Source organism: Scardinius erythrophthalmus (genome assembly GCF_964197995.2).
Source record: "Scardinius erythrophthalmus genome assembly, chromosome: 20".
NCBI classification, from domain to species: domain Eukaryota; kingdom Metazoa; phylum Chordata; class Actinopteri; order Cypriniformes; family Leuciscidae; genus Scardinius; species Scardinius erythrophthalmus.
The window spans coordinates 8,640,770-8,659,699 of NC_138240.1; the positions used below are offsets into that span (position 1 = coordinate 8,640,770).

An 18,930-nucleotide genomic window follows, 5' to 3' on the forward strand; every position below is an offset into this window, starting at 1 on the left:
GAGAATAGTTCTTCTCACTAAGCTGCTTAAAACTAATTACTTTAGAGTTTAGGTTAACAAATAGACTGATTAGTCATTTTCTGTGAAACATGAGCTTTGATTAGAACTAATAGTTTGCACTAATGCCATAAATCTACTTACTCGGTAAAGCATAGTTCATTATCTTTCCAGTCAAGGTCGTTTCATTCTTGCTTTCACTTGCTCAATAACATAACTCAGTCATGTGACCTGATTGTAATAGAATTTAAAAACAATTGGCACAAATAGCACTTTATACTCTCATACAGTATGTTTCAACATTGATTCCCAGCTAAGCACTGACAACATAGACCGATTATGCAATTTTAATACTCCTTCGTGTCTTAACAAACATCACATGCCACTGTTGTTTATCAACAAAGTATGAGTTGTATTAATGCTCTCCTGTGACTAAATTACTGTGGCTGTGTTTGGAATGGTATATTAGTGTACTGCACATCTAATGTATTATGAATTAACATTAACAATGAATCAATATTTATATATTTATAAATTATATTATATAACCTATATTACTATATTGATAAAAGCTGTAGAACATCCATTGTTAGTTTATGAAACCTAATGCATTAATGTTAACAAATGATTTTTAAATGGTATCGATCATTTGCTTGCAGGATACGTAGTGCATTAACAGCATAGGTAATATAGTAGTTTTATAGGGTTAAGGGCAGTGAAGCATCCGTGAATAATCTGTTATAATGATATGGAAATTATCTAGAAATGTGCATTGAGCAAGCAAGACAAGTCATGATGTTATATCCGTACCCAGAGGCAAGAGTGTTCCTATAGTGATTCAATAGTTATTCCTATTGGAGAACAGATTTAAGGCTCTAAAATCTGAATGGATGAGACATGTTCAAAGCTATTGTTACATATATATATATATATATATATATATATATATATACACACACACACACACACACACACACACACACACACACACACACACACACACACACACACACACACACAGTTTTTTTTTTCTTTCTTTTTTTTTTGAGAAATGAAGACTTTTATTCAGCTAGGATGCTAGGAAAAATCTATTTCAAATAAATGCTATTCTTTTGAACTTTCCTTCAAAAAATCCTGAAAAAAGGTTTCACAAAAAATAGTGTTAGGCACAATGCAAAGCAAATTTCTTAAAACCCTGTTAAAAAAAACAAGGGCACTCTGTAAATAAATGAATAAATCATTTTATAATTTTTCTTTTTATATATTTATTTAAAGCAATTGAAAGCATATTAGATTATTAGATTTCTGAAGCATCATGTGACACTGAAGACTGGAAAAATTATGCTTTGCAATTACACTAATAAATTACATTTTAAAATATGAACATATAAAACAGTTATTTTAAATTGTAATAATATTAGACAATATTACTTTTTATTAAATAAATGCAGACTTGGTGAGCATAAGAGACTTCTTTCAAAAGCATTTAAAAACATATTAACAACGAAAGTGTACTTTGCTTGTCAACCATAAGCAGTCTACTGAAGGCTATTATTTGACCAAATAATTCATTATTATTGTTTTTATTTATATGCATATAAAGATGCTGTGTGTCTAAGATGATTTTGTGGTTTGCCAAACACTCTTTAAACATGGTAAAATTACTACAATGGTTTATTGCTTTATTGAATGTGAATGGGTGAATTGCATTCTGCACTTGTGTTACTTGTATAGGTTACATATATCAGATAGGGGATTTCAAGCGTATTTTTGTGTTTCCTTTTTGTTTAAGTGCTTGGAATGGCAGCTATGTGTGGTACCCAACCTCAGAGACCTAAAGTGGTACCTTTGTGCTGTAGCTGGTAGTTGTACGCGGTGGGTACTCAAGCACAGCACTGCTGCATAACCCCGAGCTAAATCTGTGCGTATGGGGGGAAAGTCCCAGCAGGACTCCACGTTTCAATTCTGTAGTAGTGGTCTATGGAGTAATATGTCAAATAAAACCAATGTTAGGGCAAAGGTAATTAAAATTGATGAGTAACTGTCTGTGTGTGCATGCTCAGTAGTGGAAACTTCAATTGATATGACACTGTTTGACAGATTTAATTAAATCGACTGCATCACTCAAACATGGACCCAGAGCCAGATGATGTTGTTGTGTATTTTATTAAGTCCTATTTTCATTTGTCACTGTAGCTTTGCATGGCTTTTTATGGCTTGATGAATGACTCACTTGGGTTTTCTTAAACCTGCCAAGATATCGGAGTATGGCTGAGAACCCTGGCGGTGTACAGTGACATCAATGCTCATAACAAGTGATGTCATCACATTTGTGCTGTCAAAAGGAAACTAGAGCCCAGTGCACTACTGAGGACTTTTGCATTATTGGGCCATGTTTATAATATTATTTTACATCTAAGATATTTATCAAGGCATGTAAAAACTCAATATACATTTCATGTTTTTCCAGGCCTGACAGCAGCAGACAAGCTACATCAGTTTTCTGTGATATTGATAAGATGCTTAGCTGTCAGTTTCTCTCTCTCTCTCTCTCTCTCTCTCTCTCTCTCTCTCTCTCTCTCTCTCTCTCTCTCTCTCTCTCTCTCTCTCTCTCTCTCTCTCTCTCTCTCTCTCTCTCTCTCTCTCTCTCTCTCTCTCTCTCTCTCTCTCTCTCTCTCTCTCTCTCTCTCTCTCTCTCTCTCTCTCTCTCTCTCTCTCTCTCTCTCTCTCTCTCTGTCCAGTGACCCATAGCCCAAGCAGTGGTCTGTCTGTCAGGCAGTTATTAGGATCTAACTGACCACAATCTGTCACTGTGGTCCACCACAAACCACTGCACACAGGCCTGGAAATGTGGATATCTCTGTGTATTTTGGGAGACGACAAAATATATGAATGTAAACATAAATCATATGATAGTATATGATCTGTCTAAATTATTAGTTTGGTGTTTTTCAACTTAATATTTTATATGTAAGGTTTAGAATAGCCTTTTGGTTTGGATATTTTCAAATGATGTTAAGTTATCTGAACAAATCCTCTTATATGTATTGATGAATTTATGGATGATAGTCAACGAAAGATGTTGTAGATACTGGACATTGATACTGTATTAATTCTACAATAAGATCTCTTAATTCTGGTCTTTGAGTAACTGATTTGTGATGGAAAACCTCTCACGCACACAAACATTTGGCAGAATCGTATTACTTGTTCGAGAGGTTGGTGGATAATCCTGTCCGATTGATCCTCATGTCAACTCGTCACTGATCATTCAATCGTTTTCAGAGGACTGAAGGACACTTTTTAGATGGTCAGATGATATGATTATTTGAAAGGATGTAGCCAAACTACTGAATTAAAGACTGGTGCATTTCTTTGAAAGCAAACTATAAAAGTATATTTTAGCAACTCTTTGCTTATTAAACCAAATATATTCAAGTCATGCCGAGTCAATGGACCATTTTTCCCTTTATATGGAGAAGCTTCAAAGATCCTTACTATGTATAGAGACTGACAAACCCAGGCCACAGCAAGGACTGAAATACACTCTGATGCCTCTGGTATTGTAGTGAGGGACGAGCGTTACACCCACTTCATTTAGACAACAGCGATCCAAGCCAACACCCCGCAAGCCACAAATTACAGTGACCAGACGATACATAGTCTTACCCTGACTGGGAAAATCTTTCAAAGCACTTGTTTGTGTTCAGTGTCTTTCAACTGTATTACACAATACAATGACTAAAACAAACAACTGAAATAGAACTTTTAGTAAAAACATATGAGCATGAGATTTTATTCAGGCTGTGCTGAATGCTAATATTTTTTGGACTTGATGTTCATGTTTTTGGTTTTATGACTGCTTTGTGATTGCATGCCAGCTGAGGTGGTGTTAATCTGGCATGGCCGTCGCATTCATTCAGCGCTACGACATCGTGGATCCATTTAGAGGTGCGTTGAGGCTATAAATGTTTAAAAATAGCCAAAGCTCAGTTGCTCGAGCAGCTCGATAGCACCATGACGAATAATCCCTCCATCAAGCAGCAGAGCAGATATATTTGTACATCAGATCAATCACCTCTGCTTTTAGTTGTAGCCATTTATATATTGTCATTTTTATCTTCACACATGAGGGGCTGATTGCTAAGGTTCTTTTTTTAAATACTGGCATGCTTTTTGAACGTGAATCATAATGGAACATTTGGATGTATTGAATGAGGGTTCAAAGGTCTCAATGGGTGAGTGCAGAGCACAGGTTAGATATCGACAGCAGAATGGGTAAGATAATGACATATACGAGACACTTTGCAGTATTCAAAATTGTCTGTAGTAGTTTGTATGACATCATAAGCATACTGTAGCTTAGTAACCAAGCGCACATTAGATCATATTGGCACATGTCAGAACAGACTGTGCTCATGGCTTTTCCAGTCTAAGATGATGAGCTCAAAGGCTGAATTTGATCTGGAAAGCCACTTCTGGATAATTATTATGGATGAGATGACATTCCCCTGTTAATTATCGAGCGTCTAATCCTCTTTAGTTTGCTCCACAAGTGGCCGTTCAGCAGCTTAGTGAGTGAACGGTTAAAAATCCATGTTTGATTTGGAAATTGTGCAGATTATGGCAAAGTGCACGGCTAAAGATGGAGATCATGTACATATGTTCAGACTGACTTGTGATGGAAACCAGCAGGACAAGTAATCCAATGGAAGATAGTTAGTCATTCTCATGACTAATGATTTGAGATTTGAACAGACATAAGTAATATCTTTAATGCTGTGGCTTGTTGAAAAGGACTAATACTTTTCTAAGCGATCTGACTTATAGGTGGACATTAAAAGAGGTAAAAAATTACAGACTCACAGGACCTTAAAGGTATAGTTCACCCAAAAATGAATATTCTGTCATCATTTACTCACCTTCAAGTTGTTCCAAACTTGTATTCATTTCTTTCTTGTGCTAAACACAAAAGATGATATTTTGAAGAATGTTGATAACCAAACTGGTCCCCATTGACTTCTATAGTATTTCTGGTCCCCATTGACTTCCATAGTATATTTTTCTATACTAGGGAAGTCAGTGGGGACCAGCAACTGTTGGTTTACTAGCATTCTTCGAAATATCTTCCTTTATGTTCAAAAGAAGAAAGAACTTCATGCAGGTTTAGAACAACTTGAGGGTGAGTAAATGATGACAGAATTTTCATTTCTGGGTGAACTATCCCTTTAAGAAAACAGGTATCTTAGGCATCCTTAGATACTAGAATATCATAGAGACTACAGTAGTAACCACCCAGAACATCCTAGAAACCACATAGCGATGTGCTAAAATGAATATGAAGACCTTGGCGCCACAAAGCAATGCATTGGCAACCATCCTCTAATTGTGGCGGCGTCTTTGGGTAAGCATTACACATCTTAACATAAAATGTAGAAATCTTGTTATTTCCTGCTGATTCCTATGGGGGCTTGAAGGATGGAGACCCTCTGTCTCAACCCTGTAGGTTGAGATTCCCAAGGGTTTCAGGGGGTCATTAGTGGCCTCTTATGTGCAGGACAATCGACCTGGTCTGGGCTTTGGTGTTGGGTCACACCCTTCCTGAGCCAGAGTAAACAAAAAGGGCCATCAGCGTGTCCCATCAGTCTCCTGGGATTCTAAACACAGGACCTCTTCCTGTCTTATCTCACCCTCATCACATTGTCCATTTAGATGGTCCCTGGGGTGTCTGCCATGTTCATGTGTTCCTGGACAGGGCAGCACATTTCAGTTGGAAGAACTGGGGATGTGACAGATGCTCATGAAAGATTTATTGTCCTTTTGTAGTTATATCAAATAAATATTTTGTTAGTGGAGTTTTGATGTATTGAAGTATGAATACAGTCCTCATAATAGGGATGGGAATCAGTATGGACTTGGCTAAACAATATTATACTATACAATTTTTTTTTAATTTAGTGTGTATATATTGTCATTCATTATTATTTACATATGTGTTGTATTTATTACTGTGTTAAACTGATGTCTGATTCAACATTGATGTATTTATCATCTAAATCAGTTTCTTACTTGACAATACTATGAATATTCTCACGCCAATTTCTATATTTATTTTTTGTTCTATAAAGTGTGTGTGTGTGTGTGTGTGTGTGTGTGTGTGTGTGTGTGTGTGTGTGTGTGTGTGTTTGTTATATACTTATTATACAAAAATATATTATGAGAATATCAATACAGTATTGTTAGGTAAAATATGCCAATGCTTTAATATATTGACTGTAGGCAACTGAGGTCTAGAAATAAGCTAGATCCCCCCCTTCTTGGACTCTTTCTCATTTAATCACATTCTCTCCATTTCAATCTGTGATCCCCAGCCCCCTCATTCCATTCCAGTTTTGTCCCAATCAGCGTGGCCCAGCCCTGGCTTTGTAAGGAGGGCAGAGGGGGAGATTAGGGCCTGGGGCAGCTGTGCTGGATCACTTTGAACATGGCCTCTTTTTAATGTTTCCTCGAGCGTGCTCAATTTTTTGTACAGCAAAAAGGGGAAAAGATGGAAAAGTAGGGGACACGCATGTCCTGGGGACTCAAAATTGCTGAAAGCCATCCTGTTAGAAAAGAAAGCCTTGAGCTTGGAAAATGCCTTTAAGTCCTATGCATGGAATGCTCGAGGAAGGTAGAATTAGAGGAGATAAAGAGACAAAAAAGATGTTTAAATTAAAAGTTATTGTTCATGTTCTTGCTCTGCTCGTGAATGATTCAGTACACATTATTGCAAGACATTTTTTTTTAATGTAATTTTTCATCAAAATGTAAGAGCTTGCTCTGCTCATTTTCTGCTTCAAACATGTGCCATTGGTGTTTCAGGAGGGTAGTTGTCCTCCACAGTTGACTACTCGCATTAGATTTTGATATGTAATACCCCTTTTTCAATGGATAAAATCATCAATTTTTTTTTTTTTTCATGCAGTTCAGGCTTGAGAGAGAATTAAATAATTTTTAAAACTTTTTTTTTTTTAAGAAGCCACCGCTTGGTCACTCTGGCGGATACTGAACACGTTAAGAACTTTGCGGAATGATGATTTAATCCCTGATCCAAAAACATATTCTTTTGTTCAGCAATGACAGGATGTGAAACTTTTGCTGTTGACTGATAGAACTGTGCCAGGCTGTGTCAGCACCTCTCCAGCAGCCTGTCAATCAGAGAGACTTCCCGCTGTCCCACTGCTCTGCTGAGCTTCTATTTCTGCCACAGCCATGATGCTTCTGCTGTGTTACACTGTCAGTGTGTGGGGGAACCGCTGTTGCATGTCTAATGCGTGGGAAGTGTTAGAGAAAAATTTGTTAATTTGTCTGGGTGTTCCAAAAATGATTCACTGATTCGTTTTAGTCATCAAATGTGTTCTCAAAAGTATGTGCCTCATTTAACGTTAGTTAAATACTGCCGTTATAACAATATTTTCACTGAAAGGTGCAGTATGTTATTTCTCAAAGTCGCTGCTGAACATTGTTGATATTTGAAATCAGCCCAAACAAACTCACCCCTCTCTTCATTGCTCCGCCTCTAAAGCTCACCCTCCAATCCTAACCACCCTGCAGTCGGTCTCAAACCATCATCGTAGCATGCTAGGCGGGTGCACTGACAAGGACACTAAACAGTAAACACTGCATTCCCTAGCAGTCATCAGCCTGCACAACTCTCACTAGCTGGCCTCCGTTACACACGCAATGCAAGAGTGGATGTCTATCGTAGCAGAAACGCAGCACAATAATGCTTCACGAAAAATAAAGTGAAGATGATGAAAAAACAACAAGGAAGCACAAAAAATTAACATACACAATTAATCTGGTTTTAAAAACACCTGTTTCTGCCATTTAAAGATGGATCCAAATGCAAGGATCTTAAGACCTGTTTCAGAGTTGGACTACTTTTAACTTGACAGCATCTTAAAAGTGCTTGTTGAATGCTCAAAAAACACAAGCCATAAAGTTTTAGTCCAAAACAAAGTTAGGCCCTGTCCCAAATGGCACACTTTATGTGCACTTGAGGTCTTGTGGACTTACAATGGTCATAGCTTGCGCGTGTCCGTTAAAGACAAAAGACCATTGTGAGTCCCATTTGTCATTTTAGGTTTCAGAAGGGTGCTCCATTCAACACGGAAGTATAAATCAGCCTTTAGGATTCCATTTGGGACAGGGCCTTAGACTCATGAACACTTCATGGAATTGGTTCAACCACATAATCATTAAAAATTGACATTCATAGAGTCCATGTCAGGTGTTAATCTACGCCTCTACTAAACAAGTAAGCCTGCTTATTTAAGGCAGACTTGTCACGGTTTAGGTTTCAGCCCTCTACAGGGGTAGAAGAGATTCACAGCTGTACTGTACAGTACACACAACTGCCCCTCACACTGACCAAAATAAAGCCCCCAAGTTGTTTCCACCACATTTACTTAGAAATCATTCGCTGCCAGATGAAGCCTTCTATGATCAAGGAGGTTCAGTGAGAAATTTCCTCTCGAAAGAAAGAATCCATACAAGAGGCACCAACACTGCCCTCTCTGTCCCTCTAACTCCCACTGACCCCCAACACCATCGAAAAGACCGGAAGTCTCCATGACAACCTAGCACTATTTTTAGAAACAAGCCCAAAAAATGTGGACCAGACCCGAATGTTTTTAACAGACGTTCAAACCCTGAGAGCGAGGGTCCGCTGAGTTGGCTGGCCAGAGCTGAGAAATAACAAACATGCTGCTATTTCTGGCCAGTTCAGCCTCAGAATTTGAAAATATAGACTGTTTCGATAAACATGCCAGGAATCTGGCATCAGTCTTCATGCAAATTACATCTATGCATTTGGCTGACACTTTTATCCAATGCAACTTGCACTGCATTCAAGCTACACATCTTTTGGTTCATGCATTCCCTGGGAATCGAACCCATGACCTTGGTGCTCTACTGGTTCAGCTACAGGAATACTGCTATTAAATGCAAGACTATTAAATGAGCTCCTTGACATTCTTGATCTGTGAATATCTGTTTGCAGTCTGAAGTGTATTAGAAATAAAAAAATTCCAGACATTTTAGTTTGTTCCAGATTCTCCTGATATGCACTGCTTAATTGTAGGCTTTGATGGACCATAGATCAATAGTTCATGTGCCATCGGATTGCAGCAAGGGAGAATGGATTATCCACATCTGTGGAGACTGACAGAAATATTTCAATCCACTCAATAAACTCAGAAAATGTAATGCATTTCATCATGCTGGCCAAAACCCCCTGTAGTCTCGGTGTAATGTAACTCTTTGAACATTCTTGCTATTGATAATCCAAACATTTAGAATAGTCGTATGACCTGCAGACTGCTCTGTTTCATTCCTACATCGGTTGTAACAGCCACACGCAGGGCCACCAATTTTATATCGCCCCATAAATTCACTCAACCCGACCTGAGCAGCTCTCTGTCCTTATCACATGACACATTAGATGAGTGAACAAAACCACACGCGTTCACACTTACGATCCATTTGCAAGCCGCCACAGAGATAAAAGATTTCAATCAATACGGGTTAAATGGTTTTGAAGACGAGGAGGAGGGTGTGCAACTAAACAATTACAAGTGAATGGGAAGAAACACACACACACTCGTGAGTGAGCATGTGTGTCTGACGCCTTCACTTACTATAATGAAAAAAGCCATATACTGAAGAGCCCAGGCTAAAGACTGCCATAATAAAACTACACACAGACATGCTTTTTACGGCACCTCTCTCTCTTTTTTTTTTTTTTAATTGATCTAAATTTCTCTTCTTTTTGAATCGGTCTTTCTGTAATGCTACTGTACATCTATCTATTTACAATATTTCACACTTTATATTTAAATCCTTTACTGTTAGTTTACATACATTTTTACATATATTATGTATATTAACAGTAAAATATAAAGTTGTTAAAATATAAAGAGTAAAATATAGTATATATAACTATATAATAAATATTACACATGGATAAGATGCTACTAAAAAATGCATAAATTTGACATGTAGTTTTAGGAAGCTTTCACTCACCTTGGCTCCAATAACGGAGCTCTTCTGATAGAAACAGCACAAAGCTGCCGTGATGGTCCTTAAAATATTGCATCTCTCCGACATCTCTCTTGTTTCAGTGCAACTCATCAGTGGAAACACTCTCACACTCTTTAATCTCCAAAATTCACTGCTTTATACCTCTTATGAATGAGAGCATGTTAGCTGCCCAGTGACTGTCTGTGAACTCTCTCGGCGCGAGTGTGTGTGTGTGTGTGTGTGTGTGTGTGTGTGTGTTTGTGCGCTCAGCAGTGCATATGCTGCTCCATGCTGTTGCTCTCACCCCCGGGCAGCCCATGTAAGGAGCCGTGATAAACTCCATGTGATTCGACTCTCCAGCCTATCAGAACTCAGTTATCTGCAGGAGCACCACACAGCCAGCCTCTAAACCAACCCCCTTTTCCTCAAATCCTCTAACAGCTTGCCAAAAAATACATGAACAGGGAACGGGATAGAATGAGGTACTCTGATTAGAGATGTAATATTTCTAAAAATATTCAATTTTCTCTCAGAATTCCCAAATTTCAAAGCTCTTTTCCTTATTCATATGCTAATTAGCGATAGAGCGAATATATTTAGCGCCACACACACACACTCACGTATATAAATATATGTATGTGTGTATATATATATATATGTGCGTGTGTGTGTGTGTGTGTGTGCCCAGCCGCCCTGCTCTCTAAATATCAGCATCAGTCATTTAAAAAGTCACACTGGTTGGCCACTAATGCTAATAAAAATCAAACATATTCATATAAAAAAATTATTTCTTACATTTTGACTGATCTTCAATTATGAGCAGGCCTGTAAAGACTTTTCTCACTTTCTACACTGATTTGTGGAGAGATTTTGTGACATGGTAAACATGGTAAAATGTGTTAAATTGAGTTAAGGGCTGAATGCATAATCAATTTAGCCAAAATACTGTTTATAATAAACAAACACTGAATTTTACAGAAATCTGCAGCATTGTGTAAGCTCAGTTTCTATGTGGGCCTGGTTAGCAGGGTTTTAAAAATATGAAAATTATCACTTTATACCAAAACAGAGACACTGACACACATTGCAAGTAAACGAGAACATGCTGAGAGACAATCTGATATCAAGCAGTTCAATGACATGAAAAAGCATTGCTTATCACTAATGACATTTGAATTTAATCTTTCCAGACAAGAGAGAGCATCTCCCGTGGAGGACTTTAAGGAGCGTTTTTCCAGGCAGACGGGGACAGTGGTGATCCTGTGTGACAAGTCTACACCGAGGGACCAGGGCTGTGTCTTTTAGTATCAGCACAACATCACTCTAAAGTCCAGCGGGGTTTCAGTAACAGCAGGGGGTTAATATAAAAGAGCATTCCCCTAGCAGGTAGGGCTCTCTTACCCAGCTGGGACTATCCTGACCCTGCGAAGAGAGTCCGGTTGAGCCTGAGGGATCCCAGAAGGCCAAATTCACTCACTTTTCCCACTGGGGTTTAAATAACAAGACTACTCTGTCTCTTAGTCACACGCAAATAGCACTTAGAGTTATTGCGGCTAGTTGGCTAACTAGAGGGTCTTTTGTTGATGGGCTAGCGGGGGCTTTCTCTTGATTAGCCTGTTTGTTAACAGCATTACGAGTTCTGTCATTTTCAGGGGACGGAACCCCCACCCCATAGAAAAGGCTCACAGAGTAAAAGAGGCGTTTGGAAACCCGTAAGATTAGAAGACAGAAGAGAATTCATGTTTTCCAGACCATTTCACCTGACTGAACAAGAGCTCATAGTGTGTTTGTGAGGTGAGTCTGTGTATGTTATTTGCACCGTTTAAAATTGTGTGGCTATTTAGTGAAAGGACAAACCTGTATAACAGTCTCTCTGTATGGCATCACCCTTTTAAAAGCGATTCCATAATCATTCCAGCAATTTTGTGGATTCTGCTTACAGTCACAGTAAAAATGCCCTTTTCCCTTTTTTTTTTTAAATCAATTATTTATCAGAATAACAGGATGAGTGAAAATTTAAATAGACAAATTAAATACTTTCCGAATGTTAATTTGTTTTGTTTCACTTTTGCTTTAATGGCAGCAACGTTCAAGCTGTGTGAACACCACAAGTTTGTGTAAAAGCTGATGATCATTTTCTTCAGTATGATTTGAGAATGATCCATAGAGCATCTTGTAAAAAGAACATTTGACTCGTCTGTACAATGAGTTCACATGATCAAATGACATTGATACATAAATAGTGGGGAGTATTAAATATTTTACAATATTTTACTTTTTATTTCCATGGATTTTGAATCACAGATTTCACTGTGGACTTTTGAACCTCGTTGTATATTTTTCAAAATTAAATGAATAGAAAAATGCAAGCGGTGAACTGTTTTCAGTTCATCATTATGGAAAACATTACAGTATGCTGTTTGTTCTATTTTCCAGGAACATTTTTGGATGCAAACAGTTGGATGTATATGAAATGAGATTTGTTATGTTTCTCCCAGATTGCTCTTAAGGGGCAAACAAAGACATTATGGCTGGCTGGCACCCTCGGACCAACACTGGAATGTTCTCCCTGAGAGTGAGCTCCTAAAATACCTAATTACACTCAATAAAATCACCATGGCCCTGTGAGCAAATCTGCTTTTCCACAGTCTGCTAAAGAAAGGAGTCAGTGTGATTGTTTTTGTACATGAGTGCAAAAAATAAACCTTAAATACATATCTGACCTGCCTTCAACATAACGTAGTTCAAAGGGTAAAGAACTTGCATGTGACCATTTCTATCTGAATAGCAGGTTTTTATTTTAAGACACTGAATTAGGGCAATCTAGGACACCCCTGATGTGTACTTTTTTGCTAATTTTTTTCTGGGCAGGCAAAAAATAAAATAAAATAATAATAATAATTGTCAGTAAAGAACTAAAACAAATATTAGAAAATGTAAGATCAAATTGTATGTGAGGAACTTGAGACTCTTGTTGAGATTCTATAATATTATATTTTTATTAAATTACATTATACTTTTTTGTATACTTTTGTATTGCATTACATTTATTATTGTATATTTTAATAATAATGTATTACTTTATGCGGCAGAAACTGTGATTGGAATCTTTTTCACTCAAATCAATAGACTTTTGCTGTCTCAAAAGATTATTGAGGCTCTTAGTAAATTGTGATGTGACGTCAATGAAAACTAGATGTAATCTTATTTCATAGTGTGTTGCAGTGCGCATATATGAACACTAGGGGGTGTTGTGCCTCTGTGCAGCGGTAATAATCACTGCTAGTTTTAGATGGTTTTCCTCATAGTTCTCAATGGAGATCCACACTAATATTCAGGTAAACCTCAAGATGCACCGATGATCTTTCTCTTTAAGTTTGGCACCTTAACTAACCCTTCAAGCATTATTACATTAAATGCTTAACCAGTCATTAATATATAGTCAGAAATATCATGCATGATGTAATATTTTCATGTATATTTAAATTTGAATCCACACAATTAGCGATCTTTTGAGCATTATATGTGAGTTAAGACATCGTCTTTAGCACTTTTCTTTTGTGCAAACCGACCTAAAGTAATTTGTAGCCTACCTTTCACAGCCATTACTCTCATTATTGTCTATCTATCCTTATAAAATATCAAGCAATGATACTATGATTTAATTTAACAATACGAGTCTTCATGCTTCCATTTTTTCTCATCGTTTAAGAGCCGGAAACTCTTTGAATTGTTCTGGGTTAGTCTATGTTCTCTGTTGTAGACCAGGCTTTCTGTACTTGTGTCTCTGGCTGGTCTGTGTGTTCAGAGAGGGTTCAAACCGGCTATAGAGGTCTTTCTGTGGGCACGCAGGGCAGCAGATCCCACAGAGGGAACAGTGCCTCATTGTTCCTGTAAAGCCCTTTCATGAGTGCTTAACAGCTTACTGAGCAACAGTATATGTGTTCACAGTCAGGCCATCAAGAACAGAAAGATATAGTACGTACAGGTGCATGTTTGTATGAGAGAGACCAGAAAAGAAATCTGTTGTTTCACTCTTAAAAATAAAAGTCTTAAAAACAAGACTACAAGAATAAAATCATAGCAAAATGACATTGAGGTTGTAATGTTTTTTGTTTTGTTTTTTTAGAAAAAGTATAACATTGACAGAGTTGTAATATTACAAAAAAAATCTAAGATTACGAGATTACATATTTTATTGCTAAATATGTAGCAATAAAAGATTGTAGTCGTAATATTTTGTGAATCTTGTATAGGCTGGTAATATAAAGCTCATATTGCAACAAGTACAACTTTGTTCTCGTAATTTTGACTTTTTCCTCAAAATATTACGACTGTTACTTGGACGTTCATGTTCCTAATCTTAGATATTTTTATGACTAAGTAAATGTACTTACATTGTAAGTAACTATATGGTTCTTTGGAGAATAAAAAAGTTCTTGATTGTATACTTTATTATTAGCTTTTCAGATCAGATAAGGTTTCTGAGTTTTTTAATGCTTCAGTTTCTTTGTGGAGGTTCTCCTGCGGTGCCAGGCTGTAAAATCATTTTTGTTCCTGTTTGGAACTTTTATTTTAAAGTTTTTAATGACCTTTTTCTAACTGATCAATTTTTTTCATCCATTCCCAATTTTGAATATTTGTTAATATCCTTGTTAAAGAGTGTGGTGTTAAAACAATGAGACCGAAAGGTCATATAATGAATATACACTAAACCAAATGTGGCATTGATGTCTCTCTGACACCATCCCAATCGTTCCCATCTATGATTCACTACAAGAAGTCTGTGATTCATGCATCATATCCGCAGATCCCTTATGAGGGAGATTTTATTCCCACCCTTTAAAAAATTGTTTTTAAACATCAAGTCATCCAAACAATTTCCACCCTCCAGATCATCTTTGACGATAATAGCTCCAATTTCGCACCACGCTGTTGCCAATCTCTGCTTCACACGCAAGGAGAGAGACGTTGAAGAATAAAGGCTTGATATTGAATAAATCATGTCTTCAGTGCTTGACATTAAATATAGATCGATGATTTGCCCTCAGTTCCTTATACTTACTGTAAGTTTTTCTCTCCTTTTTTTCAGAATTGTTCTGGGGTTACAGATGGAAACCATGATGGAAACCACCCAAACCATGATGGAAACCACTACCTGATCTGATCTGATATCATCTAAAAACAAACAGTTTTCACTAACAATGCTAAAACTCAAGTCATCTGACTTCAGGAAGTTATATCAGCATATGAGGTCTTGGAAGTTAATTATCCCATATTTTTGATGGCTGGCTTCCTGTTAACTTTGAAGAAAACATTCCTCAACTAACAGGTTGTCAAAAAAATAGGTCAAGACTGTAAAACCAACATAATTGAGCTGAAAACTAGCCAGTCAAATGAAGAGAGGCATAGATAAACCTGATGGAAAAGGGATACCTTTGTATTGATTATAGACCTTGTGTAGATAGCGTATTTAATACATAACGTACATAACAAACAAGGTTGTGAGAGACAGAAGTACTGTTTTAAGGTAGATAACATAACATAATCCATGTTTTCTTTTTTTTTCTTTTAGTGCATTTTCATTGTTTCATGGCTCAACAATTGACATCCAGGTAACAGTAACCGAGGAAAGTATTACTTTCCAAACAATCTCATTTTCATTTCAAACTAAATATAGTGTCTTCACAGAATATACTAGGTCTGTAGACTTCCTTGCCACTGTCGCCTTCTGGCTTAATGCTTATTAATTAGGGACATGTTATTGATGTAACTGCACTGACACTATCGGATGAGAACTGAACTGAGCTGGGTGATGACATCACTTTTTTAAAGAGCTGCTTTATAGATGAATTGATCTCATTCCATAATTGATTATTTTTTTAACCGAACTGAATCAACATTGAACTGATATCAACTGAACAATGACACTTATGTCTTTCTAGAGCTGATTTACAGCAGAATTAAATTCGGTTTGCATCAATGATAATTTAATTAACTGTTTAACAATTGCTTTGAAACAAACTGTATTGAATAAAGTGCTATATAAATAAAGGAGGCTTGACTTGATGAGGGTTCTGTTCATAATTGTAATATCATCATTTCATTTTAGTATATTCTACTAAATGAGCTACAGAGCTAGTTTAGATGATAAACCAAACCCATCTGTAGTTTTCTGACTGATGGATTAAACTTGTGCACAGATCTAAATGGGAACCTGTACAGACCCAGGTGTTTGCTAAACACAGCGCTGGAAACTCAACACCACCTGAAGAGGGCAAGGTGAGGTCCACCTTCATTCATTCAGAGGGAGAGGAAGGGCATGATTTACTGAAGATGTGATCCTTTGACCATTACAAACCTTGACACAGATACACAAACACACAGATGTGTCCAGGACACAGTGTCAATGTCTAGATTTAGTTGTTTTCAGATTAGTTTTTAAGGTTGTAAACAGAAAAACTGTTGTCTTCACATGGCGGATTCACTGCAGCTATTGATGCATGCTTTCAGATGGCCACACATTAAACAGGCAGACAGTTCTGAACTGCATAAAATAGAGTATAAAGAGCCAGTGTGTGCAATTCATCTGATTGAAACATTTCATGGCTATGTTATTCCCCTGAGGATATATTATGTCATCTCCTATCAAGTTCTATTATAGGCCTCTCTGATTGGAGGGTGCATCTCACGAATGTCTGGATCATACTTCACTCGTATTTCAGAAAAATATTTTTTATTTATTTATTTTCATGAAAATCAACACATTCCCCCATTTCATTATTCTCCGTGGTGATTTTCTTTACTGTAATGAAAATTTTTCTATATGGACACATTAATTACAAATAGTATGTTTTTAATTGGGAATAAAAAATTAAAAATAAGTTAAAATAAAATTGAATAACATTTATTAATTTCTCTCTCCTAATTTATTTAATACAATATTTATTAGTAGTTTTAATTTCAATAATAAATTAATTTAATGTAAATACCTTTAATTTAATATATGTATATATTATATATATATATATATATATATATATATATATATATTATACACACATGAGGGGGTACAATGTGTTTAATATAATGGAATAAACAACTGGCTTATCCATTATATAATTTATATAATTTGGGGTGAAATATGACACAAACATGATCTTGACCGGCTGTAAGATTCACCCTGTAATGACATCTTTTGAAATTGTATTTCGTTATGGTGACTGTATGTTCAACTGCACTGGAGCACTGCTACAATGTAGTTGCTAGTATTGACTGTGTGTGTTTGTGCTGTTTGCTTTGGTTTGTTGTTTGTGTGAGGTAAGGCTAGGAGAAGTTTGTTCTTCGCAGAGAGTTGCTAGAGCCCAAGATGAGGCAAACCACAGAGCTACTGAGTATGAGGAGGACAGAGAGAGTGACGGATGGTTTCTCAGCAGGCTGACAGAGGTGGCTGTGTGGTGTCAGCACACTCAAGGCTGCAGGTGATCACAGTGGAAAATCTCATTCAGTCAACGCTAACCGAATGAGACACCCCCAAGATATATGTCACACCATATCTCTCTCATCAGATCTGAGTCATGGGTGTTGTAATACAGTTGTGTTGTGTGATAAAGAGCTTTCATAATGGCTAGATGCCTCAGGTCAAAATAAAGCCAGGGAACGATTCTGCCTTTGCTGGCAAAGTGAAATTTTTCATTTGTTCCTAACTTGATACTATAATTTAAACTACATACAGTATGCTGCTTGCATACCCTTGAAACATCACCAGCTCATTTCCTCCTTGTAATTGTGCCATTTTAATTGAGGATGTGTCTACAGGGGCCTCTCGCACAGTAGGAAACGCAGAGATTGTCAGATCTTTATCGAAAATTTTGGCTGTAGAGTTTCCTGTGTTTTATGAACAGCTTTGGCTTAAAGTTATACACGTTTGATGTCTGATGTATTCAATGTATTCCTGGCAGAATCAAATGCCGTCAACAACCTAAATGGGTCAAGGAGAGAGCGCTTATATTTGATAAAAATCCATGGTGTGAGTTATAACATTGAAGGAAGTGCAAATGTTTATATAACAGAGAATCACTCACACTGACGCACACATTTATCTCTGATGCAAATCCAAGTATGTGATGTATCATGTATATTTACCCAACTCACTGTCAATAAACTACAATCCTTCATATCCTCAACATTCAGCATGGCTGACATTCCTGTCCCACTTTAAGACTCTACACTTACAAAACTCTTTGAGGTGAATAGTATTGAATATTTTAGAAGGTTAGGGGTTGCCCTAAGATCATCTGTTTACTACAACCCTCACCCGCCATACCATCATGCATTGCCACCGGCTTTTTACCATAATTGAGCAATCATTCAAAACTCCACACGCACATATCGATAAAGGTAAAATGTGTAGCCTTACCTTGACATACTCCATGTTAGGGTCCATGCCTGCACCGTCCCTGCAGGAGAAAGAAAGAACTCTCTTCAGCGAACACATCAACTCTCTAGCTCAGCTGCCTGCCTGTATAACTGTAAGTGTGTGTGTGTGTGTGTGGGTCCTTCTCTGGGCAGGCTGTACGTTGGACTGCAGTAAAGTGCCTACCAGTCCAGCCCTGCTCGCCTGAGGTCATTACACCACAGTATAGACCACACCAGCCACAACATGTGGACACATATACCCCCCATCCCCCCCTAACACACACACACACACACACACACACACACACACACACACACACACACACACAATTACTTCCACATCAACCCCAATGTGCAAAGTGCAGCTGAGATTAAAGCAAGTATCCGTTTAGATACTTTGCAAGAAGAATTTAAAAAAAAAAGTATCCAGGCTTTACAAAAGGTTAGGCAGTC

The 18,930-nt window shown here is 37.3% G+C and overlaps 1 protein-coding gene across 5 annotated transcripts in view; it reads right to left on the bottom strand.

The window, feature by feature from the left end:
• Window positions 1-18,930, bottom strand: part of bcar3 (BCAR3 adaptor protein, NSP family member) — a 69,451-nt gene that overhangs the window by 11,610 nt on the left and 38,911 nt on the right. For 4 of the 5 annotated variants that reach the window (XM_081348334.1, XM_081348335.1, XM_081348336.1 and 1 more), the window contains one exon: window positions 18,479-18,518. In XM_081348334.1, coding sequence (XP_081204460.1) covers window positions 18,479-18,518 — 40 coding nt within the window. Of the gene's footprint in view, window positions 1-10,062; window positions 10,326-18,478; window positions 18,519-18,930 lie in introns of those variants that run through there. The other variant, XM_081348337.1, reaches the window with a different exon arrangement.